This window comes from Microtus oregoni, unplaced genomic scaffold, assembly GCF_018167655.1.
Source record: "Microtus oregoni isolate MIOR12 unplaced genomic scaffold, Mior012 000000F_ref0000247, whole genome shotgun sequence".
NCBI classification, from domain to species: domain Eukaryota; kingdom Metazoa; phylum Chordata; class Mammalia; order Rodentia; family Cricetidae; genus Microtus; species Microtus oregoni.
Window position 1 is genome coordinate 79,654,234 of NW_024543059.1, and position 25,755 is coordinate 79,679,988.

At 41.1% G+C, this 25,755-nt stretch overlaps 1 protein-coding gene across 5 annotated transcripts in view; it reads left to right on the forward strand.

Moving 5' to 3' along the window:
* The first annotated feature begins 4,543 nt into the window (after window positions 1–4,543).
* LOC121451988 (bifunctional heparan sulfate N-deacetylase/N-sulfotransferase 3) overlaps window positions 4,544–25,755 on the forward strand; it is a 131,313-nt gene continuing 110,101 nt past the window's right edge. For 4 of the 5 annotated variants that reach the window (XR_005974763.1, XM_041657845.1, XM_041657859.1 and 1 more), the window contains exons 1-2: window positions 4,544–4,630; window positions 17,581–18,720. Coding sequence is in view for 4 of the 5 variants with exons in the window: in XM_041657845.1 (XP_041513779.1) it covers window positions 17,740–18,720 (981 nt within the window). In the remaining variant the exon portion in view is untranslated. Of the gene's footprint in view, window positions 4,631–5,223; window positions 5,303–17,580; window positions 18,721–25,755 lie in introns of those variants that run through there. The other variant, XM_041657854.1, reaches the window with a different exon arrangement.

Here is a 25,755-nt window from a genome sequence, read left to right on the forward strand (position 1 = left end):
CCAGAATTCACCTGTTCTGGTAGCCCTGGCTCTACTTCCTGCCTGGTCACCCCACCTATACTTCCTGTCTGGCTACTGGCCAATCAGCATTTTATTAAAATAGAAGTGACAGGGTACATACCATTGTCCCACAGCAGCCCACAATTAAAATTAATATCTATGCTTGAACATCAGTTCCTATAATTTCATTGTGCCCAGATTTACACTTTTGATTCATGGGTTAGTGGCAAGAATGATGGGTAAAAGTATCTGTTACCTTTGCATTCAGAATGCAGAAGATAGAGAATGACACTTAAAACCAGTGCATGCCAACAAGGGCACCTGTTTGTGGTAGTGGGTGTGATGGTTATCTCTCCTCCCTTGATGTGTATATAATGTGACCACAGTGACACCTTTTCCCTAACAGTGGACTGCATCTTGAGCCATGAGCCAAAATAAACTGTTTCTCCTTAACGTTGATTTTTTTTTTGTTGTTGTTGTTATTGTTTTCAGGTTGGTTTATCACAGCTACAGGGAGCATAACTAAGGTAAAAAGGGAAACAATTAAAGTTTCAATTGTCATATTCACAGACCTCTAAGGTATAATTGGTGAGGGATTCAGTGCAAAACTCTTAAGCCTAAGACTACTGGGTTTTAGTTCATAACGTGCATGGAAACTCAATTCATTGCCTCTACTTCTCTGCGTTCTGACAACTTCCAATCACTGTTGTGAAAACACAGCCTCAAAATTAACTCACACAACTACTTGAATATTTATCATTTTCTTCTGTCTCTTGAAATCCAGTGATCATATACGATGGAAAACACCACAGTTAAGATTTAGTGAATGCATTCTGGGACTTCTACGAAGCCTGTTTCCAGACAAAGTGAGAAAGAAATCATCCATTTTATTCCCACCGTGTATCTCCCTGTACTGCATGGCACGAGGCCAAGCTATAAAATGATGTTTTAATGTGGCAAACTACATGAAAGAAACACCTTAATGATGCTTGGTCCTGCCTGAATATTAACAGATAGCTTTGAAGACTCACACAATAAGGTCTACAATCTGATGATTGCTGGTATTTTCCCATTAAAGATGCAGCAAATGTTATTTGAAAGGTTTATGCTAGGTCTGCCTATAGATAGGAATGTTTTTACTGCCAAGTTGTCATCAACCAAAGCTTGCAATTGATGACACAGCTTATGATAGGACATAAAATTGTAAATTAGTCTCACATGGGAAAAGCTATTTCTGAGGACAACACATTTACAAATTGAAATGGAATTAAACAAAATAATGTGGAGATGGGGTTTGTGTAGCTAAGGAAAAAATGATTTCTAAAGATTCAAACAGAATAAAGATAAGGTGGTGTCCTTCGAGGACATGATAAACTATGACACACAAAACTAAGCAGTTTCCCTTTTTCTTTATTGTGAATTAAATGTACTTTAATGCACAAGGCACAGAAAACACAAAAAGAGCCGGTGTTGCAGGAATCCTTCTGAGGTAAGAACAGAGCTCCTGTTTGCCAGTTGCTAGAGTTACGACTTTAAAGCAAGACTTCACCTAACTCATCATATAGGAACCAGTGAAAAGTACCGAGTTTATTGTATATTTACTGAGATTAAGGGGAAAAGCCTGAAACTTTGCAAACTAAATGTCTTACATAGACATAAGCATTTACATTTGAAGATATATAAAAATGCATTCTGTTTTCTCGAGACTTCTCTAAGCCGGCTTTTCTTGAATTCTGGATAGCTGTAGCTGAGTGCTTGTTGAAATACAGATCCTGGGGCCCCTCCCTGATCTGAATAGATAGCAGTAGGAGTAGATCATAGTGTCAAATCCCCAGCCAACCCTTATGCCCACCAAGGCTGAAGCCACACCTCCAAACCCCCCATTGAACCACAAACTTGTTTCTTAAAACAAGACCTGTGGTTACACGCAGCTCTCTGTCTGGGGGTCGTACCCTTTTAGAATTCCCCACTCACACACTGGCATGTCTAACGACACTGTCAGTGCTTTTCAGGTGTTGCTGAGGCTGAGAGGGGGAGAATTAGCGTCACACAGGGTTGTTCAGTCCCCTAATTGATTACCCAATACAAAGTCATCAGCTCTGAAGTCATATATACATAAGCAACATAAATGGACTTGGCAGATTGGTGCACACAGAAATATGCAATAACAATAATCAAAGAATACAACAAAACCATCAATTTGAGGAATGGAGAGTATATGGGAGGAGTTAGAAAGAGACAAAGGGACAAGTGATATAATTACATCTTAATTAAAAAGTATGTTTTTAAAAAGGCCTTTGTGCCATCTGCTCCACCTTGTTCATCTATCAAGGGTACTCTCCATAAGGAATTGAAAGGCAGAGGCAGCTTATCTGCCTGTAGCTTCGTAACTCCCTGACATCACTCGTACCCCTCCCCAGTCTATCATTTTGCTGGAATGTTTGGTTTGGTGCATTTTAAAATGAACATCTTTTGAAAAAGCAAGAAAGGAAGGGCTCCCCTTCCTTGGGCTGAGTTAGAAGTTTCTAGCCAGAACATACTCTATTAAGTCTCCATTCCCTTGTTACTTGTAACTCAACAGAGTTACTTCTACAAGTCTTAGATGAAGACGTTGAAAGAAATTGTAATACACACATTTATTAGCTGTTTCAGATAAAATAATATATCCTCTATGAAGTTTCATCTTTTAACCTTGCCATAAGGTTAGAATATACATGGATTTAATTTAGACACTGAAAAATGAAAGAGAACTCTGCAAGTTGAAAGAAGTTTCTCAAAATCCTCTCCTAACCAGTACCCTCCACCTAGAAACATTTAGATGAGGAGCAAAATCCCATCAAAGGTTATAATTTTAATTTATATAAGGCATGTTATTAAATCTCTATATCACCATGAATTACTATCAGATGCTGTCTGTCAGAGTGGCTAAGTACAGGATTAATTATTTCTATATAGAAAATGCACTCTTTTGTTCTTTTTTCTTCTCTCTTTTTAATCACTTCTGTAGGTTTTTCATTTATAGGCAGGTTCTCATTTTGCTTTTTGTTGTTGTTGTAAGATGGATCTCTGATAAACAAAATGGCTTATGTAATTTAAACTAGGACTTCTTGGAGTCCTTGAAGGAAGTCTAAGCCTCTTCTACTTTTGAGGTCCTCAATATTTACATAAATGGTAAAAATAGGTAAGAACAAAGGTGGTTTTGAAAACTGTGCTATACCCCAGAGGTCAATGCTAATGTAACTCATTTATCACATTCAATATACTGAAGAAGCTAATTTGGAGATGAGTAAATTTGAGGTGCTTCCTCAATGTGAAGCCCCAACTCAGGTGGACCCAGGCTCTTTGTTGCCTATAGTGAAGAGCATACTATGCTGGAGAATCCATCTACTAGAGAGAAAATCATTCCCTAGCCTATTGGCTCTACGTAAGGTAAAGAAAACAGAAAAGAAGGGTTTAAGTAAGCAACGTTGTCAGTCATGTATGCTCCCTCTTTATCTCTCTCCCAGGCAACGCTCAGAGATGGAAAGAAGCACAGATAATGAATGTATCAAGCTGCCATCATGCACATGCATAGATGTAAACTTCTGTATTAGAGCTATGAAATTTGGGCGTAGCTTGGGAGAAGACAGCACATCCATCAGCCACCTGCCTTTGCGACTGGATGGCCGGGAGCAGCTGCACTGGGTAAAAGCAGCCACATGCCCCAAAGCAACCAGTAAGTTTAACATGACTCTGTTCCACCTACCCCGAGAAATTAAAAAAAGACAGGGACCTAATTCATCTAGAAATGGAATCTTCTGTCTCTGAATGACTAAGCTCTAACTATCAAGAAAACATGGTGCTACCTTTGGCCTGACCTGAGTAGGGGTTCAATGGCTCCAACAAATCACAGAATTGACCTGTGTCACTTAAAGGAAGTCGGACATGGCACCCTGTGGGGTGGTGACTGATCCTCTAAGTATTTATTATGTCCTTTACTAGTTACCATTGATGGATTACCCCTGGCTCAAACTGTCTTGGCGTGACCCACAGTGTATTTGAAGACACCTTCCTTTCGGACTTTCTCCAACCCTCACCTTTGAATTTAAAATGCCTTTTATATCTGTCTTTGGCCTTGCACTGGTCTTCCGGGGTGGGGGACCCGGCCTTAGGAGGCTAGTGAGCAGGAGGAAAGCCCGCGGGATGTGCTATCCCTTGCGGGGCACGGGCACCTGTGGTGCACCTCTGCCCCCTTCCTGAGTCCCTCACTGGCTGGGTCCGGGCTCTCACCTCCTCCCGCTCTGGCGGGCGTGCTCGAGCTGCAAGAACCCCGGAAACTCCACGGTGGCGTGGGGTGAGGACAGATCCCAAAGCGCTTGCCAGGGCCATGCTACCGCTCCCAGCCCTGAGCGCCTGGACCACTCGCCCTACAAGCCCCGCCCAACCCCGCCCCGCCCCGCCCTGCCCCTCCCTGAGTGCGTGGACCACTCGCCCTACAAGCCCCGCCCCGCCCGCCCAGCCCCGCCCGCCCCACGCGCCCATCCCACTCAGCGGGCGAGCGGGTGCTGGGGGAGGCCGCCGCAGCGGTGGCCGCGCAGCGGTAGCGACGAGGAGGACCGGGAGGCAGGATGCCGGCGCTCCGCAGCCCGAGGTAATCTCTAGGATGGCGGGCAGGTCCTCACCTAGGAACCCAACCCCGGCCACTTGAAATGCGGACTCTAGAAATAGCAGCGCGACCATCTCAAGTTTCTAGCGACTGGAAACGAAGGGTCCCGAAATCTACACTCATTGAATTTATATCCCCCCCTCCCCCTTTTCCTGTTTAAAATACGTTGATTTAAACAAGGCAAAGACAAACCTCCTGAGTCACTGTGGGTTGTAAATTTAATCCTGAAAGTTTCTGCATGGCGTGGTTCTTTGCTTTCGCGTATTTATTAACCTGTTAACGGGAGCTAGTCAGAAATTGGCATTTAAGATAGTCTTTGAGGGACAAGGGCAAGTTTAGCTGCTGCTTTCAGACATCTGGTATTAATCAGCTTAGTTAGCATCTGTCTTCCCTGAAGTGGTCCCAGCGCTGGTCCCTTGGAGATGGGTCTTGCCTGTGTCACTCTTGCCCTCTAGTGCCTCGCCAGCTTGGTAGCAGTCTGATGGCTAATATTAATAAGATGTTACATAACATGAGGGGACTGGCCAGACTGGCCTTACTGCCACTTGCAAAGGCAGAAAGCCCAGCCGAAGGTTGCACACCCTTCTCTTTCTATTTTTTTGTCTGTCGATTGAAACTTTCCCCTGCATTTTCAAACTCTCTGAACTTTAACTCCAGGTAAGTGGATCTGCTCATTTATACTTTGTATTGACAGTTCACTTAATGGGGCTTTCAATGAGAGGTAACTTGGTTTTCATCCCATCAAGACTCTCTGCTCTGAACGAATGCCTAATCGGGTTAAACTAAGATAAATTAATGAGTAAAGTATTTCATCATCTAAAGATCATTTTGAAGTTTCACTTACTTTAGATTAAAGAATTAAGGAGGTGACTCCTTGAGTTTGTTAAGGTGTATACTAACAAATTCATTATGCAGAAGTTGCATGATTAATCAACTGCTTGTCTTTGGCTGTTCTGAATTTTGGAAATAACATTAAAGTAAATTTAACTTTAAACTCTAACCACCAGCTTATCATGCAGTCGCAATGTTTAACAAAGCTTTGTATTTGATGTAGTTTAATAACATTTTAAAGGTGATATGATAGAAACATTAAGTATAAACTGAAGTAAATAATTAACCTATCGAATAAAGAAGCATTCAACTAAAAGAAAATAGATATATTTTTCCATTTAATATAACCATTTTGGGGGAGGGAACAGTGGAAAATCAAATTCTGCATTCTCAGAAGCTTAGTCCCGTCACTTCACAACGAGTTTCTCCAGTATATGGGCACTGTTTAGGCTTGAAACTCATTTAATACCTATATTTTTATAAACACATTAGGATATAGTAACATCTGTAGTTTGAGAGAGCATTCAAGAAAACAGGGTAAACAGATGAGTCCCTAACGTTAGGTTAAGGCATGAGTTAAAATAGGGAGTTGGGGATGGAGCCGAGCTCAGTTCCATTATTTTTCTGTTTGTCCTTAGAAAATATCATATGATCCACCATGGAACGGTGCTGCTCGTGAGGGTAGAATAATGGGAGGAGAGTCTAATATTCAGCTGAAAAGATTTCTTTTCCCTTTTTTTCAGCCATAATTCCTTGTCAGTTTTGTATCTGAGAAGGTTTCAAATATAACTATAAATATAAAAGGGCTGTTTTTTTTTTAAGATACTCCTAAGGATGCCCATGACTTGTATCAATAGAGGCTTCCTCCTGCCTTCTCTATGTAGCTCTGTGCCTGTACTCTGTAATGCTGTCTTTGTCCTCTCTGGGCTGTTGATGGTGAGGCAGAGGCTTAGCTCTTCCTGGAAGCAAATGCTGATTGCAAACTGGTCACTTGAGTTGGGATTTGGTAATTTACCCTACAGTCTTTCTCAGATTACTAACACCTCTCCTGGAATACATTTTTCTCAAAATCCTATTTCTAAAAGTTCCAGCACATAGGAGATTTCTTTTTTATTGTAATTGGAAGATTTGCTGAGAAACCTTCCTTCCTTTGAGTCCCGTCCCTTGGTAAAGAAGCTATTAGGATTTACAATTGAACTGTGCAGAGGCTGTCTTTATTTAAAAACTTTAAAACCATAAAGAGATCATGATTGTTTTATGTTGATTCAAGATACCTAATTATATGGATTTCTTTAGCATGGCTGAGGTTTCACCTAATCTTTGGTGATTATGGTCCACTTCTAAACTGAAAAGTATATTTGCTGAAGTTCTTTCCAAAGGAAACTACTTGAATACACATGTTTATGGTTTCTCTGCACTTTCTATGAAAACAAAGAAATAGAATTAAGGATAACTGTGCTATTTAAAGCTGCTCAGCAACTTAGACTGTGATGGTACTTCCTTTCCCCGGGATGTGGTCACTGCAGAGGAGCAGGCCACAGACATGCAGGACCTCTGAAGGCTGGTATAAAGAAGGGTGCTCCTGGGTCGCCATAATTTCAGCTGTGCTCCAAAGATCGTTAATCTGAACCATACTCAAAAAAATTGCATGCTTTCAGGTCCCCTTATAGTTGTAGAAAAGAATTTAAACTATAACTCTTGTCATTTTGTAACATGTCTACAAATAAAGCACCTGACTATCTTAGTGAATACTTTTTTAATTTTGTTTTTATTTTATGTGTATGAGTACTTTACCTACATGTATGTATTTGTACCATGTGCATACGTTGTTCCTGTGAAGGTCAGAAGAGGGCATCAGATCATCTAGAATTGGAATTACAGATGGTTGTAAGCCATCATGTGGGTGCTGGGAACTGAACCTGGATTCTCTGCAAGAGCAGCAAGTACGCTTAACCACTGAGCTATCTCTCCAGCTCTGGCTTATACTTTGATATTAGCCTAGATATTTTGATCAGTTTCATGCAAGTTATATGGCTAGAGAAAATGTCCAGCCCTATTACAATTAATGCCCATAACACACAATTTCACAACATTTTACAACAGATTACTGTTAAGTACCTGTTGCTAAAGCAGAGTTAATAAACACCCAGTATCATAGACTTTAACTGAAGCCCTTAATTGTCTCTGTTATGACATCCATTTTACATATAGGCCAAGCTTTAATCCTTTTGTTTAATTACACTGCTTGTAAAAGTCACAGTCGACTGGATCCCAGTCCTGGCTCTGCCATGACAAAGTCTGCAGTAAGCCCTCTCTGGCTCTGGGATTGGTTTTGTTACCCTTATAATGAGGTCAGAACCCCTTCCCTGACTTCCTGTCTAGACCTGTGGAACTTCTTCCTATGAAAGGCCATCAGAGAGTAACACAGATCTCAACTTGTTGGAGAGTTATATTCTAGAACTATCAGCAATTAAAATAACAGTTACATCCATTTACATTCTACAGTCACTGTTCAAACACTTCACATATAGAATTTTAATATGTGCAGTCTTTCTTCATGCGTCTCCTTTCTGCTCTATACTATTCCCATTCCTGTCGAAGCACTAAGAGATTAACTAACTAAGGTTACACCCCTGGCCAGCAGTGGAGCTGGAATTCGGTTTTGAATCTAGCTTCAGATGCACCTGGAAGTAATGACTGCTCTATTCTATCAACATCTCTTCCATCAGCTATGTATGTTTGCCATGCCTCTTGATATAATGTAAACAATCCAGGTTCTTCTCCAGCCATTCTGTATCAATATACCCTAGCATAGGAAATACGGTATTTATAAACTCTCATTCAGAAGGTATTTGATGAGCATGGATTCTGTACCAGACATGAAGCAGTTACTGCTACAATTAAATGTAGTACGTTCCTTAATGAAGTAGAAACAGTCAAGTTTAGTTGCTACTCTAACTGCTTGGTGCCCACAGAGAAGGAGAATTTAATCTGACTTCCTTGCGGATGACTTTCTAGGCTAGAGTTGTGGGATTCCCTATCGCCTTCTCTAGTCTTCGATTCCTACAGTGGACCCACTTCCTCTCTACAGATTGACCATCATTCCTTTCCTGGCTTATGTAATCTGCCTAAAACAGCCCACAATCATACAGTCAATGGTATGATACAGCCAAACCGTATCTCGTAGGAAAGAAGCTAGTAACTCCCTGGTTCTCAGAGATGTTATGAACAGATTATACTCTTCATGCTGAATCTTCCCAGCCATTAGGTGCATATTCTAGCACAACCTAAGAAATCATAGGCAGATGTTCTTCCGCTTCAGCCGTACAGGCAGGCAGAGCAGGCAGCAAACAGTAATGGAATATTTTTCTTCTCTGCCTTGCTAGATGGCACAACACTGAAGAAAATGAACTAACTGCGATCTTCCCTTCATGGATTCTAAATACAAAGAGGATGGGGACATTACAGTAGTCATTTTCTTCTTAATTTACTATCCAAAGCTAATGACCCCAACTGCAGCTTTCCTCCCATCCATTTTTTAAAGTTCCTGTTCCAGAGACAGAGTGTGTTCTTGATAGTGCTCCATGGAAATCAATTTCTTATGTGCCTACCACAGCAGGGTTCAATTAACATGACACAATTTCACACATCCTTTCCCAGAGAAAAGCATGTTCTTTGTCAATTTTTAATACTGCTAAATTACTCTTCGCATAGTCCGTAAGAAAGTATTTGAAGGCTCCAAATGCATTTTTCAACACATACATAATGAATTTGAGGAGGAATATTGTTTAGACGCCAGTATCTTTCAACTGCATTAGAACATGTGGCTCCTTAGTTGTTAATACTCATTTTCCAGATGGCCATTTATTTTACATTTTATATTCTGCCAATTTCCACACAGTTCTCTTATTGATTTTTGCTTTAGTATGATGGGAGTTATCAGTGGAAGAGAGGAGATGGTACCTTGGTACACTTGTTCTTTTTGCAGCCACTATAGGGCCTTACAAATTGTTTGTATATATTCATTTCCTCCCTGCATGTTTGGAATGGCTTGGGATCCCAAAAACAATTACACTTTCACTTTTTCTTAATGAAACATCATTAGAAAATGGCTAACGTTTTCTTTGTGGAATCCTTCTTTTCTAAGAAAGATGCACTCTGAGAACCCCTCGCCACACTGAATTCTGCAAAATGTCAGAATGTGAAAAATAGAATCCAAGTGAGAGGTGCATTCCGTAGTCCTGATTTATGGCTCCGGTCAAGGTGGTCATTGCTGCTCTCAATGTTTATATTATTGACCTGACTGTTTGAGGCCAGTGTGACTGATGGTTTGACGTGAGTATTGCCCCAGTTTGTGAATGAGCTGCTATTTATAAAATCGAGTAAAAGCCCCTTTTCACCCATTGAACAAGTATTCAATGGGATGTTCTTCTATTAAGAACTGCTTTTGTAGTCACTGAGAACAAAGGAGACCGTGCAAGTACTCACAGGTGCTTCTCCGTCTTATGGAGAGCACTCCACAGAACATCACAAGACTATAAACTGTGCCATGTGCCACAGAAAAGGTGCAGGACAATGGGAAGATGTTTTAACAAGGAGGCATTGCAGACCCAGGACTAATAGATGACCAATATGGGCAGGGATGTTCAGACTTAGAGTTAAGATACAGCAGATGAAATAGAGAAAACACTTCCAGACACAGGCAATGCCATGTGAAAAGACCCTAAGACAAGATCATGGTCTCGTTGGGAGAACAAGAGAAAATCCACTTTACTGCAGTGGGCCATACCATCTAATCAAGCAATACAGGGAGCTAGTCACACCGGGCCTTGTGACCGTGTGTAGGAATTTGAATCTTAATCAGCAAGTTTTTGGCAGATGCTGATGAAATTCTAGCTCTAAAAAAACAATTTGGGTTCCACCTTGAAGCTACATTGAAGAAAGGTAGTAAGGATTGGTAACATCTGTGCTGGATTCTTTGCATGCTGACATCATGTCTTCTTGGTGAGAGGTGCATGCTGGCTTTGTGTCTTCTGGATGAGAGGGGGTGCACCCGAATGGAGTGAGTTTTGGGAAATGGATTGGAAAGGTGTGGTTTCATTTATATATGCTGGACTGAAATAGAAGACGACCGTTGGGTGCTGTGTGAGACGAAGAGGGTTTCAGGCTGTGGTGGAGCAACTTTCGAGTTAGAGGGAAACTTCTTAAGTGGGGGGTGTTTACAGGGAAGTGAAATAGCAATGTGTTCTAAAGGGAGAAAGGCTTCTTAAGACAGGAAGCAAACAACACTAAATTGCTTCAGGAAGTCTCAGAAATCGACCAGATTCACTAGGACCTTCTCTCTTTCGAGTATTTAAGCTGCCAGGATTACCAAGAGTCACTCTCAAAGAAGATAAGCTTCAAAGAAGTCTGTCAAACAAACCCAGCCTCCTGGAAGAGGCAGAGACCAGGAGCTCTGCCTCAAAGAAGCAAAGATGAGCTATGTTGCGTAGAAGAGGCTTAGATAAAACCGAGCCACCTGGAGTGGACATGCTCCAACCTGCTGAGCTACCTGCAGGTTATACAGTGAGCTTCAGGTTGCCAGCCTCGCTGATCTGCCTTGGTAGGTTGGGCTTAGGTTATGCAACGGTCTTTCTGTCATTTCTGCTCCTGTAAGTAACCCCTCACAGCTATTCCTATAAGTAACCCCCAATAAAACCTGTTGGTTCACCAAGTTGGACTTTGTTGGTGCACTGGTTAGTTTTGTGTGTCAGCTTGACTCAAGCTACAGTCAACAGAAAGGAAGGAACCTCAGTTGTTGAAGTACCTCCATGAGATCCAGCTGTACGGCATTTTCTCAATTACTGGTCAGTGGGGGAGGGACCATTCTATGGTTGGCTAGTGCTCCTGGGTTCTGTAAGAAAGCAGGCTGAGCAAACCATGAGACACAAGCTAGTAAGCAGCTCCTTGTATGGCCTTAGCATCAGATCATGCCCTGTTTGAGTTCCTTTCCTGACTTCCTTCAGGGATGAACAGCAATGTAGAAGTGTAAGCCGAATAAACCCTTTCTTCCCCAACTTGTTCTGTTCGTGGTGTTCCAATGTAGCAATGGAAAGACAGGCGGTGTCTTTACTTGGTCATCAGTTTCCTATCTGGGGCGAGTAAACAATTGTTCCTATCTCCCCAGGAAAAAAATCATCACACAACATAGGCAGAAGATTACAAATTAGATTTTGAAGTATGTCGCGTTTGCTTTCAAATGATTCCATTGGAGCTAACTGGCTACACCGTTGATACGGCTTGGCACTGATATTTTATCAAGTTTCTGGCTGCTTTGAAGAATTAGGCCTGAGACTGTGGATGTCTGGGATTCAAATAAGCATTTGGAATTTATTGAAGAGTGAACAGTAATAAAAAATAAAACAGGGAATGTGTGCTTGTCTAAGGAAAGGGGGTAAAAAGAAGCCCGTGGATGTGGTATTTGAAAGCCTCTGGTTGAGCCTCTTTTCCTTGGAAGCCCCGTGTGACTCCCCAGGGGTTAACTGTGCATGCCACAACTCCAGTCAAGGTGAAATGAGTGTAGCCGCCCTTTATGGGTGCTCAGTGAACTTCCATTGCCAGATATTTCTCTCATGGTTCATTTCTGTAACCATCTTCCTAGTAATTAAAACAGTTTGTCTTGTTCATTCATTCTCTGCATATCAGATGCTATTCTGAGAGAGTTTAATGGTTTTCTTTAGTTGTAGGTCATGATGCTCTATGGGATTGAGGTAGCAGAATGTGAGGTTGTGAAAATTTCAGTAATGGTACGAGGTTTCTGAATGTTCAGTGAGCATAGGTTAGCTCACAGTCAAATGGAATGTTGAGTGAGCACAGGTTAGCTCACAGTCACACATGTGATGAAGCTAAGGTGTATCTGGTGGTGCTAGCTGAGGCAGTGTCACTGTTTCAGACCAGCTTTGGTTCAGAACAAGCAGTAGGCAGTGCCGCCTATGTGCACAGTGATGAAGCCTGCTGAGGATGCTTCAGCTCGGGTTTGAGAGAATACATACAAAGTTTTCCACTCTTAAATGCAATGTTTACTTATAGAAAACAGACTAAATATTTTCCTGCCGTTATTCCTCAGCATGTAACTATCAAGTTAGTATTTCTTTGGGTTTTATTATTTTAGAATGTTGGGGTTTTTTTAAATTGTTGCTTGAAAAAAAAATTGTTGCTTGAGTCGCTGACTTGAGCTTCATGCAAAAAAAGTTGCTAAATTAATGTTGGCTGAAGAATAGAATGTAATTTTCAACAATTTCTGAAATGACTCTAAACATGCCTTTGCCATTTTGTTGCTATGTATTTATGCAAAGCAGTGCTCCTGGCATTGATGATCATGAAATCAAAGTATTAGTCCACTCTGAAAAGCCGAATATGCTGTACATTCTGAAGCATCAAATGTTCAGCAATGCTTAATTCTTTGTATAAAAATAAATAAGCCCTTCTATCTTGTTAGTATGCAAATTTGCTTTAATGTTTAATAAGTGGTAAAATATATATGTATATATTTACATATACTCCAGACGTTTTTTAATTACTTTATGACTTGTCATCAATAAATAAAAGAATTATATTTTATATAGCCATATTCATAGTCATATAAAATTATAGTTTATATACCCATATGCATAGAGTTATATAAAAGTTTCTTGAATGAAAATGGGTTATGACAAAAAAATTTAATAAGTCTTGTTTAATACCATTATCATTCAAAACCATAGGGTATAAAGTGTCCAGGAAAAGTACAGCTGAGCCCTGAGTTATTCATGCCCGTTACTTCTCTATTCACAGTTCAGTCTAGACATGTGTACATATACACAATGGGATTCCGGTCAGCTGTTAAGGAAACATGAACATTTCAAGAAACTGGCTAGAACTGGAAAACAGTATATACGATATAACCAAGGCTCAAAGGACAAATGGTTTGCGCTCTCTCCCACATGTAGATTCTCACCTCGAACTGCTAGCACACATGTTGTGTGTAGGTGTGGGTAAGGTGGGTAATGGTCGGAAAACAGAGCTGGACCGCAGCACTGGAGAGAAGGGGTTGTGAGGGAAGACAATAGAACAGACGTAAGGAGAAATGCTGGGAGCAAAAGGAACAGCAAGACAGAGGAAGTGGGTCAATGATGGAAGACTGGGGCAGGGGAATTGAGCAAGATGAAATATGTATGAAAACGGTATGTGACAACTTGTTATGTTGTAAGATAATATTAAAAATTCATATGAAACATTAAACACAAACCGGAGGATGTAGCAACCACAGTAGCACTGCTTTCACATGAGGACATTACAAAAATTAAAAAGTGCCCCCCCCAGTGTCCATTTCCTGTATGTCCCTAGCAAGGCAAGGAGGGTGATGTTGCTGCAGTGTCTTTGATGCAGGCTGTTAACTCATCACTAGCTGTGGCATCTTGGGCCTGTTGCTTAGTCTCTAAAGTCAGGACAGGGTCTGCGAAGGCCAACTGCTCTTAATACCTTTGAGGCTATGGTTCAACCTTCCTGGGTGGCACTTCCTTCAGTGTGACTTACAAGAGATCCTCTGGAAGTGGTAGTGAGATGTGCCAACCTTCCTGTGCCTGTGTTTATTGACACTGCTGCCCACATAGCTCATTTTCCAAAGTTATTAGAATGTCGTTCAGCCTCCTTTGCCCATCCTAAGATGACTAACGAGCATAATGCCCCAGAGCCATAAATTCAGCAGTGTGAGTGGAGACCCTGGCATGCTGGTCAATGGACTTGCCCCTTTAGTTAGCACAGAAGCCCTGAAGACGAAATGCCTGTAACGTTTTATGTATTTGTGAGAGCAGTTAAAAAATACAGCATCACTGTGTAAAGTATTTTCCTGTTGATCTTGGTTTTTAAAAAGTTTTCTCTGAAAGATAACAAGGTACCCTTTGCCCATGGGAATGTCAGCCTAACAAGGAGCAGACACATTGAGCTAATAGTTACGCTAACAGTATATTAGCACAACTCACAATGAAGGTTCATATGGGGATGATCTGACCTAAAAGGAAAAAAGGCTAGAGCTGGGGCTTTTGTGAGGAACTGTGGTTGTGTAGCTTGAGCTTTCAAAGATTTGCTTGAATGTCTCTGTCTTCAGCCACCTCCTTTAATGAGCACACGGGTCTTGTACATGCTGCCACACAGTAGCTACTGCAGTGAACGGCACCTGCTCAGGTTCATTACCTCCCGAAGCTTTGTGCTTCCCATACAGACCAGACACCATTAGCTTTTAATCCTCAACTGCATCTCTACTCCAGCCATAATGTCTGGTTTTCTTCCAAGAGTTACTTCGTTTGCATTCTCCCCAAGAGTGTGGACTCGTATCACTTCCCATGGCTTCAGAGCAGCTGCCCTTATCTCTAGCGTCTTCTCTCTGTACTGTGTAGCATGGACAGTCTTCCTTTCCCGATTTCATACCCTCTTCTCACGCACACTGTTTCTGTTGGCTTTCTTTTCTGATAGTCTAGTGCTATTTCTGAGTTGAAAGACATGCATTCATTTGCTGTGCTTTTTAACCAAGTATTATTCCCAGTCTTATCACAGTACATAGTGTCATAGAATTAGTTTATTCTCATCCTTGGACAAACACATTGTAATCATTCGGGTTCTTCTGTCTGGCCCGGGATTTTTCCTGACATTCCCTCCCAACCTCACATCCACGTCATCACCACTGTGTTAGGTGGCCCTTAGGTGCTGTGGCTTGGAGAACTGTTGCTGATTTCCCACATCTTATTGATCTCTCTCTCTCTCTCTCTCTCTCTCTCTCTCTCTCTCTGTCTGTCTTTCTGTCTCCCTCTCCTAGAATGTAGAAAAATGTCTTTTAAACACAATTTACCATGTATGATAGTGTTGGCTGTTTTCTATCATAAATCATAGCTTACCGTGGGTGACATGGTGTTTGCTGGTTTGCTGTTGTATCACAGGTCTCATTGCTGTCAGTGAAGCCATCTTTATAGATGCAAGAATTGTCCCTAATTCCAGTTCTGTGCTGTCTTCAGCATTGACTGCAGCACTTAATCTCAAACTAGTTTTTCAATAATTACCTCACGGCTGATTGCAGAGCAATTTCTGGGTGGGTGGGATTTTGATGGTGGTGGTGATGGCGGTGGCTGTGGTGTGTGTGTGTGTGTGTGTGTGTGTGTGTGTGTGTGTGTGTGTTTATATATACCATGGATTATTTTGTTGGGTTTATCACATGCCAAGGTGTTATGATTGCATTTACTTCACATTCACTATAGCAGATATCAGGCTTAAAATCCAGCAATTTTTAGCAACTGTAATCATTAATAATTATGGGTAACCTTAAAAGATACCTTATGACATTAGCATGAGGTAGAAGTGTCTAATAAACCGACAGGCATAATGAGCCATTGAATTCAATAAATTCCACCAACAGTCACTGAGTTTATTCCATGCTGGGCACGGGGCTGCAATCATAGATAAATGAGGACTTCATTCTCCCTCCTTAGAGCTACCACCCCAACAGGAAGGATGCTTTAAAACAAAATTTTAATTATTATGATAGTAAGTAAAAGGGGAAGGACTTTTTCATGACCATGTGTTTTCTACTGGGTCTTTGCCCCTTGGAAGGTCAGAAAATTTTACAAAAGAATTGTGTGGGCGAGGTTAGTTTTCCATATTTACCTGTCATGGGATGCCTCATTCATGACAGACTCAGAGGGTGACATCCTTGCGTCTGCCTGTTCCTACAGCACCATGCCATGAAAGAAGGGAACGCTATCAGTTCAGTCCATCCTGAGGTTTTTACAACTAGAAGAAAAAGCATAGGCACAGTTGGGTTCTTTATTTCCCAAAGTGGTTGCACAAGTTTGCAACAAAAACATAAGCTAATGAAGCCAGCTTTCTAGAACCTGGAGCAAATGGAAGAGACTGAGTGATAAGTGGATCTGAGCAGGAAAAAAAATCCCCAAAAATAGCCATGAGAGTAAACCTTTAAAAAAATGCTACTTCTGGGACAGGAGAGTTGACTCAGTGGCTAGGAGTACTGTCTGCTCTTCCAGAAGACCTGAATTTATATGCCAGCACCTATGTAGTGGTTCACAACTCTGTATCTCTAGCCACTGGGGATTTGATAACCTCTTTTGGCCTCTTTAGGCCATGTATGCACATGGTGTATATATACACACATGCAAGGAAAACACCCATATACACACAAAAAAATAGAATGAATTTTAAAATATTAAAAAAGCTATTGTCAGAAAAAGTAGGAATGTATTAGTGATTTCACTGAAAAGGGAAATATAACTTATGGGAAGAATGACCAGTAGTAGAGAGCTGATTCTCATTTATGGGTGGTGGTCAGGTCATGTCATAAAAATGGCATGTATGTATACATGTGATGTATGTATAAGCCTATTTCTTTACATGTTGCTAGAAATATAAAGATTAATTTACAGTGAAACAGTTGAAGGAGTAAGATGAGACACTGAATTGTTTTTGCTTTTTAAGTTTTCTAAGTGTAGTGATATGCATATATACACACATGTAACTGTGTGTCATATGATTGTATGTACAACACAAAGTTGCAGATCAAAACTCTTGTATGTAATATAATTGTATGAAATACTGCTGTCACCACACTGGTATCATTTCTTATGATGGTCATTAAAGAATTTGGAAGATAAAAAATAAATAAATAAAAGCATAGGACAGGAAGTAGCTGTTTGTGAGCCCACACTGAGAGTAAAGTTGGCCATGGGCGAATGAGGCATTTGTTGGAAAAGATTCACATAGAAGCCAGGCATGGTTAATGCCTCTATGTGCCCTTACATGTTGGTTACTGACAGATGCAAAGCTTAGTGAATCTAGGTCATTGTCAGCCAGTCACTTGTTCTCTGTTAGGAATAGTGACCCAGTATTGAGTGAAATTCCTTATTCTATCCGTTACCAGTCCTCATCCACAACTGTAAAAAGAAAGCAAGATTTTCTACTGTAACATACCAACCAATGTGCTTGTAAACCACCGTGTAAGGTAGCCAACATGGTAAAAACTCACTTCATTCTGATACTGAAAACAGGATGGTTTATACTCTGTCTTATTTTGCTCTGTTTTTCAGACCTTGTTTCCTGTGATTCCTGATGGTGCAATTCAGATGCGCTGCAATGGTGACATAAACCATTGGCTAAGACTAGGAGCGTGGCCGAAACTCCGTCCTTCCTCCTATGTTCCCCTCTGATGGTGCTTCTGTTGGAATAGTCAAAGAAGTCCACCCAACATGAGTTTTATCATGAAACTTCACAGACACTTTCAAAGAACACTGATTCTGCTTGCCACTTTTTGTATGGTCAGCATTATCGTGTCTGCTTACTACCTGTACAGCGGCTACAAACAGGAAAGCGAACTCTCTGGGAGGGCTTCAGAAGGGGACTGCAGTGACCTCCAGCACATACCATCCAGGCTGATGGAAGTGAAGCGGACAATGCTTTCTGATGCTTCGAGGACCGACCCCACAGTCCTGGTGTTTGTGGAGAGTCAGTACTCATCCCTTGGCCAAGACATCATTATGATGCTCGAATCCATTCGATTACACTATCACACTGAAATTGCTCCTGGAAAAGGGGACCTTCCTGCCCTTACAGACAATGTGAAAGGCAAATACGTTCTCATTATATACGAGAACATTCTAAAGTATATAAACATGGACTCTTGGAATAGAAGCCTCTTAGATAAATACTGTGTTGAGTATGGTGTGGGTATCATTGGGTTCCACAAAACCAGTGAAAAAAACCTACAGAGCTTTCAGTTCAGAGGCTTCCCCTTTTCCATAAGTGGAAACCTGGCAGTGAAAGATTGCTGTATTAATCCTCACTCCCCCTTGCTTCGTGTGACCAAATCATCCAAGCTTGACAGGGGTTCTTTACCCGGAACTGACTGGACAGTTTTTCAGATCAACCACTCCACTTACCAGCCGGTAATATTTGCCAAAGTTAAGACTCCAGAAAACCTTTCTCGTCCCATCTCTAAAGGTGCTTTTTATGCCACGATCATACATGACCTGGGGCTCCACGATGGGATCCAGCGCGTTCTTTTTGGCAACAACTTGAACTTTTGGCTGCACAAGCTCATCTTCATAGATGCCATCTCCTTCTTGTCAGGGAAGAGGCTGACTGTGTCCTTGGACAGGTACATCCTGGTGGACATTGATGACATATTTGTGGGGAAGGAGGGAACGAGGATGAACACCAATGACGTAAAGGTAAGGCCCTGATATCTTAGAGTTTCTCAGTTGGCATCATCTCTGAGATAACAGCACTCCCATCTTCACAGGACTGAGATTTCTAGGAGCTGGGTCTTCTGTTTTATCAAGAGAATTTGGGAGGAACTAGTGTAACTGGTTACTCTCATCTTAGATTACCTAAATTCCTACTATACTTATGTCTGAATCAGGAAAAATGAAGATCGTACTAAAGTATTGAGTGTGGTGAGATCCAGAAATGATTTTCTGTGCGTGCTTATGACTGCAAAATAGAAATCTTTTTTTTTTTTTTGCTTAGTTGCTTTCTAGAAGCTCTCCACTTAGAGAACAAAGACATCTGTTAAAATACAAAGAAAATGGAGTTTGTTTTGTTGAGACAAGGTATGTGAGAGTTTTGGGGAACTACAAGTCTCAATAAGGAGTAAATTCAAAAGTTTGTGAAATATCTATCAGTATGAGCTTCATTTACAAACCATGGAAAACTGACCTGACTGCAGCAGCAGGTTTGTTCACGTGGAATCGTAAGGGCTTAGCTTCTTCTCTCAGGACTGCTTCTGGCATTCACCTGATGCCACTGTGCTGCATGTCAACTGCATGCACTCCTCACTGAATGAAACTGCTTCCATTACACACACACACACACACACACACGATTATCTAATTGTAGTAGAATCAATTGTGTTATATAAAAAACTAGTTAGGTAACAATAAGAAAGACAAAGTTGAAATTATCTACACTTGGGTTACTTTTCTGTTTAATAATGGGACTCCATCTCTGTTTCTTTCTAGTGTTGATTCCTCACAGAAGGGAGAGGCTTTAAGTAAATAATTTTTATTCTTTATAACATTAGCCTTCTAATAGAATATCTGTGACTGAAGCAGATATCAGCAATATTATTTTGAGGCAGTAGCTCAGTAGGAAAATGCAAACAATCTGAGTGTGACCCCCTGTACCTTCCTGGTGGCAGGAGAGATCCAGGTCCTTAAAGTCGTTCTAGAACTTCAACATATGTGCACATTCAGCAGATATGCTAGAGAAGAATTAAGCTAATATAACTCTGTTTCAAACACCCAGTAAAAAATCATGCTTCCTTTCTTAAGATGCATCTTTTAGAAACTCTTTAAAGACCCCCTTCATGTTACAGAATGACTTTGCACATTTACACATTTACCCTACTCCTTTAGTGACTGTTCTGTGTTGAAATGTCTGTGTAGCATGCACTTTTATGAGTAAAACTCCTTCCCCTAATGGGGAGACAGGTATCCCCTGCTAGCCAACTAACATTTGTGGTAGAAAATCTTGCCAAATTCCCCTCCTTCCCAGTTATTTTATAGTTGATACAAAGTTAGGCAACTTGTAAATACAAATACATGAAACCTCTTCTTTGCCATCCTACTTTGGCGGAATACTTACTTCCAAGTATGATATGAGACCATAATACATATGAAAACAAATCACTTTCCATTTTATTGTCACGTTCAGATCTCTATAGTGCCCTAGTAAATGTGCAGTTATTTTAAGGGAATAAAATTTAAGAAATCCAAGCCAGGTAGTGGCACATGCCTTTAATTCCAGCACTCAAGAGGCAGAGGCAGGTGGATCTCTGTGAGTTTGAGGCCAGCCTGGTCTACAAGAGCAAGTTCCAGAATAGGCTCCATAGCTACAGAGAAACACTGTCTTGAAAAAAAATTAAGAAGTCTATAGATTTTAGCTAGCTCCCAGCCTTGGTCAAAGAAACTTTCTTTTTGCAGTGGATAGTGATTAATTCAGAGATCTGTTACTGTACATTAATGTTGTAAGCTCTGAGAGTCATTCACTTTGAGTGCTCAGTCATAGAGAGAACATCTATCAAGCCCTGTTTACCTCTCCAGACAGAGTTTCCACGTAAGAGCTAGAAGTTGGGGAGGGGAGCTGTGCAATGCTGTCCTCTAGACATGACATGGCTGTTGTGCACATGTTATAGTAAAGAAAATTTAATGTAGCATGGGAAAATAAAAGATTATTTAACATAGAAAAATAATCTTGTATTTGTAATTCATATGTTCTGGGTTTATTTTGTTAAATTGGTTGCTGCATTTTAAGGAAGTATTCTTATTGTGATTAATATTAAAGAGCCATTGGCTATGCAAGGACATTCCACAAGAATGCATCTTAAATGATTTAAAGAGAGAAAAATCCTGCCACACAATGATCAATAATGTATAAAGAGTATTTAGTGGCTGCTTACACTTTTTAAGATTTCTATTTTATTCTTTGAAAAAATTTTATACATGTAAACAGTTCATTTTGATCATAGCCACCTCTCACTCCCCTTTCTCTTTCCCTCAAGACTTCACTATCACATCATCCTTCTAACTGCATGCTCTCCTTTTAAAAAATGTTTTAGTTTTAAGCACACAGAGTCCGATTTAAGCTGTCCATATGTATACATGTGTGAGGTCATCCCCTGGAACATGGGCAACCTAACAGTGGCCATACTCTCAGAGACAAGTGATTCTCCCTCCCTCAGGATCCATGATACCAAGAGCTCCTCAGAGAAGGGCAGGACTTGGATGCCCTTCCCTACTCTGCCTGGACTAGGCTTTTGGGAGGTTGTCCTTAGGACACACACACACACACACACACACACACACACATATGTAAATAAGTGAATATTATATACCCTGTAATAATCCCCCATGCCCACTTCCGAACTTAATCACTCACATCACATCTACACAATTTCTTTTGCTGTATAAGATACATACTCATAGGACCATGTAAGATGCATGCCCATTGGGCTATTTAAGGTAGAAAAGAAGCATTAATGACATATTATGACCTAATAATTAATCTAGCTATGTAAATCTAGAAATAGTAGCAATTAATTGGGGAACACACCAATTAGTGGGCATATTAAGTCTCTGGAGACCACCATGGGTAACAAGGAGCCTGCTCTGAACTTTGTTTTAGAAGTTTGGGAATGCAGAGATGTGGGCGCCACTCTAACAGTGCTGTTTATCAGCATGTTGGCAACCACCAGTGTCATGAGTCTTGACATGTATCTATCTATTGTGAGGCTAATTAACAGATCGGTTTAAAACACAACTGTCCTGGTTTGCTTTCTTTGGCTGTGATGAAACACTGACCAAAAGCAGCTTGGAGAAGGAAGGGTGCAGTTGGTTTCCAAGCTACCTGAAAGCAGAGACCATGGGGGAATCCTGCTTACTGCCTTTCTCTGCCTGCTTCCTTACACCACCCATGACCATGCAGAGATGGCACCATCCACAAAGAGCTGAACCCTCCCACCCCACTCCTCAATCTTGAAAACGTCCCCACAGACTTGGCCACAGGCTGAAATGGTAGAGGCAACTCCTTGCTTGAGGCTTCCTCTTCCCAAGTGACTAGTTTGTGTGACAGCCTACCCAGCAGAGCTACCTGTTGGAGCCAGCAGCTCTCTGAACCTTGATCATCACTGTCATGGTGTTTCTTGTAGCCCCCCCTCTCTGTCTCCCCTGCCCCTGCAACCACCTTGCCTTCAGGGCCATCATTTTCCTTTATATGAATGCCTTGTCTTTTCTTGGTCCTTCCCTCTGTGAGATTCTCATCCACATCACACTCTTGAGGCAGGAAGAGTGCCCTCATCCTTCTGTGAAAATCCTTTTTGGAGTCCGGGGACTCTCCATCCGTCCACTGCTGCTGCTTTTCTCATCCCTGACATTTGCATCTTTATTCTTTCCATGCAGTTATCTGCTGTTTTTCTCATATATACTAAATATACTGAGTGGAATCGGCTTTCCAAAAAAAGAAAAAGTATTGCAGCTAGAAATTAAACCAACTGGTTAAGACAATGAACACTGACTTATCCAACTAGCAATAAAAGCAACAATGATGAGTCCTTTTCTAGTCATTGTCTTGAATTAAACTGTATTAAAAAAAAACTCACCAGAATAAGACCTGCTTCAGTCATACTTTTTCTAGTCATCTAAGGAAAAAGTATTAGATTTCACATAGGAAGACAATATGTTCTTGATAGTCCAAGTAAATTAACTGGTTTTACAGTAAACTACTCCAAGGCCAGAATTACTATCTAGAGGGTAGTTAAAATTCATATCCTAGAAGACATGTGTTTCTGAAATTCTGAAAGCACCTTTAGGAAATTTTGTATAACATTTATTTATTTATTTATTCATATTGTTTTTATTGAGTTATATATTTTTCTCTGCTCCTCTTCCTCCCTCCCCACTCACCTACTACCTTCAGTCAATGGGAGTGTGGGGGTCATGGGAGAAGGTAGCCATATAAGCAATATTAAAAACTACAGAGCCGAGGAAGTGCTGAGTGGGTGAATGTGTATTTTCTATACCGAGTGAATGTGTATTTTTGACATGGGCTTGGCAGAGGGAAGTGATAAAGCCTTCCCTTCTCGTCTATGTGTGGGTATTGATAGTGTGCATCCATCTTTGCATTGCTTGTATATGAAGTAGCTCTTCACAAGGATAAGATGAAGGTACCTGAACAAAAGAAGGTTCTTCCCTTGGGTTACCATATCATGAGTTATTTTTATTCATTTCTCAAATAAAAGGGAAAATTAAGTTCCTTGACTTTCCAATCATTTTCCTGTTATTTCAAAGACTTTAAGGTAAACATGTATATTCTTAATTCAGTTATAGTTTTTTTGTATTTATATTCTCAGAAAACTTCATGGAAATTCTTATAAATTAAATGTAAAAACCTCATTAATATAAAGGGGAAAGCCATCAGAACCTCTTATAGATAGGAAGCCTGGCAGCCAGCCCTGGATTCTTGGGGTGTGGTCAGTTGACTGACAGGAAACCCTGGGAGTTGGGGTGTGATCAGTTGACTGACAGGAAACCCCGGGAGTCCGACCCCAACCCTTAAAACAGTGGCAACAGAAAGAACAACAGCACCTTAATTTCAGGAATGCTGTAAGAGTATGAATGAATGTTCAAACCTACGGGCTTCACTAATTAGTCGTTGCTACCCTATTCTGAGAATGGAGGTCTGGATACTGTGATATTCATTAATGAGGACTCAGTTCAGACCATGAGACTCTTTAAATATTACTAAGGGGGCCCAGCACTAACAGACCTGAGCAAAATGGCTATCTAGTGAATTAGAATGAGCAGAAACCCTTTTTTGAGAATTGGGGTTCCCATACCCCTCTCTGTGGTGAGCTTTGCCTGATGGTGCTAAAGATAAGTATGCTCAGATGTCCTTGGTCTGCCCAGTGTTGCCCTACAAGGTGTAGATTTCCAAAACATTCTATTGTCTACATAATTGGCATTATATCTATCTATAATATAATGCCACATATCTGTGTGTGTATATATCCCTGCCATTTTCACTCTAATGTTTCACAAAATTATTTTTGTTCTAGAACAGCTTTCCTAAACTCTTGCTGTTACCCAAGTCTGTGATCGTTCTGTTGTGTCCCCAATCTTAGAGCACTTAACCATTCTCCTCTTGACTTCCACATTTTTAGACAGCACATAGCTAAAGTTTTGGTGACAGTTGCATATGAACAACAGAAACAAAATGGCATCAAGGATAGTGCCCAAGATTGAGCCACACAGCCAAGTACTCCGTGTCCCGGTCCTGTAGTGGCTGTAAATCATGCCCCATAGAAGCAGATGAGTTTCCACCTCATCGCTTGTTCTCGCGTCTTGGCCAACATCTTAGCTCGCTTACATCAGCTTCTTTTTGTGTAAAATCCAAATCAGAAAAGCATCTATCTCAGCAATATGCCATAGAGATCAAATATTTAAATCTGCATGAAATATTCAGAATAGTACATATCTTTTGATACTAAAAGTTAATTAGTGCCTAGTGTGATGGTTTCAAAGGGAATGGTATTACAAAGAGGTATGACTTTGTTGGAAGAGGTGTGGTCCTATTGGAGGAAGTGTGTCACTGTGTAGGTGGGCTTTGGAGGGTTCATATATGCTCAAGCCGTGCTCAGTGAGACAAATCACTTCTTGTTGCCTTCTGATCAAGATGAAGCCAGCACAGTGCCATGCTCCCCTGAAACTCTGAACTATAAGCCACCACCACCCCAAATAAATCTCTTCCTTTAGAAGAGTTGCCATGGTCATGGTGTCCTCTCACAGCAGTAACTAAGACACCTATTAATATTAGTTATTAAGTGAGTGCTAATTTTCAAGCCAGGGGCACACATATAGATCACACTGCACAGAGCACACCCGTCTTCAGAAAACCATTGTGGGGTGTGTGTGTGTGTGTGTGTGTGTGTGTGTGTGTGGTTTCAAGCAATATATTTTCTTTGCTTGGACATAACGTGAGTTCCCATCACTTGGTCTTGAGGATGATACTTTCTCACCGACATCCCTGAGCTATTACTTCAGATGGTCCCTTAAATAAACAGGCTTTTCCCTTGTCCAGCTTTGTTAATGAGCTACCTTTCATCGGCTATGACAAGGTGTGAAGTCTGAGAATCCCTGTGCAAGCGAGCAGTCAGTCCAGCCCAGTTTCACAGGTCCTGGCAGGGGTCAGAGAGAACAGCAATAGCCTTAGCCGCAATAGAGTGCCACACAGAGGGCTGCATTATAGGGAAAAAGTGAACCTCTGGACTCTGAGCACTCAGGCCTCTTACAGCGAGCAATAAGCCTGAAGAATCCTTGAAAGGACATTACAAAGCCAAAGTGGTTCGTGCTGCTTCCAAGGCAAGCAGAATCACAAGAGCACGGGGAATGTCTTTCAGGAACACTGGAGACTTTTCTTCTTGGATGTGCTTAGCTATTTAGTGCTGTCAAGAGCAAGATAGTTCAGCAGCCGGTAAAGACACTTGCTGCCAAGCCTTGTGGCCTGAGTTCAATTCCTGGGTTCCATGTGGTGGAAGGAGAGACCAACTTGTCCTCAGATCTCCACACTCGCACACATGTGAATGTACACCTCACACACACACACACACACACACACACACACGATAAATGAATGTAGCAGAAGAATGTTTTCAGTGTGGGATTTACAGTTGACATGAATGAGTACTATAAATATGGAATCCCCAAGTCTCT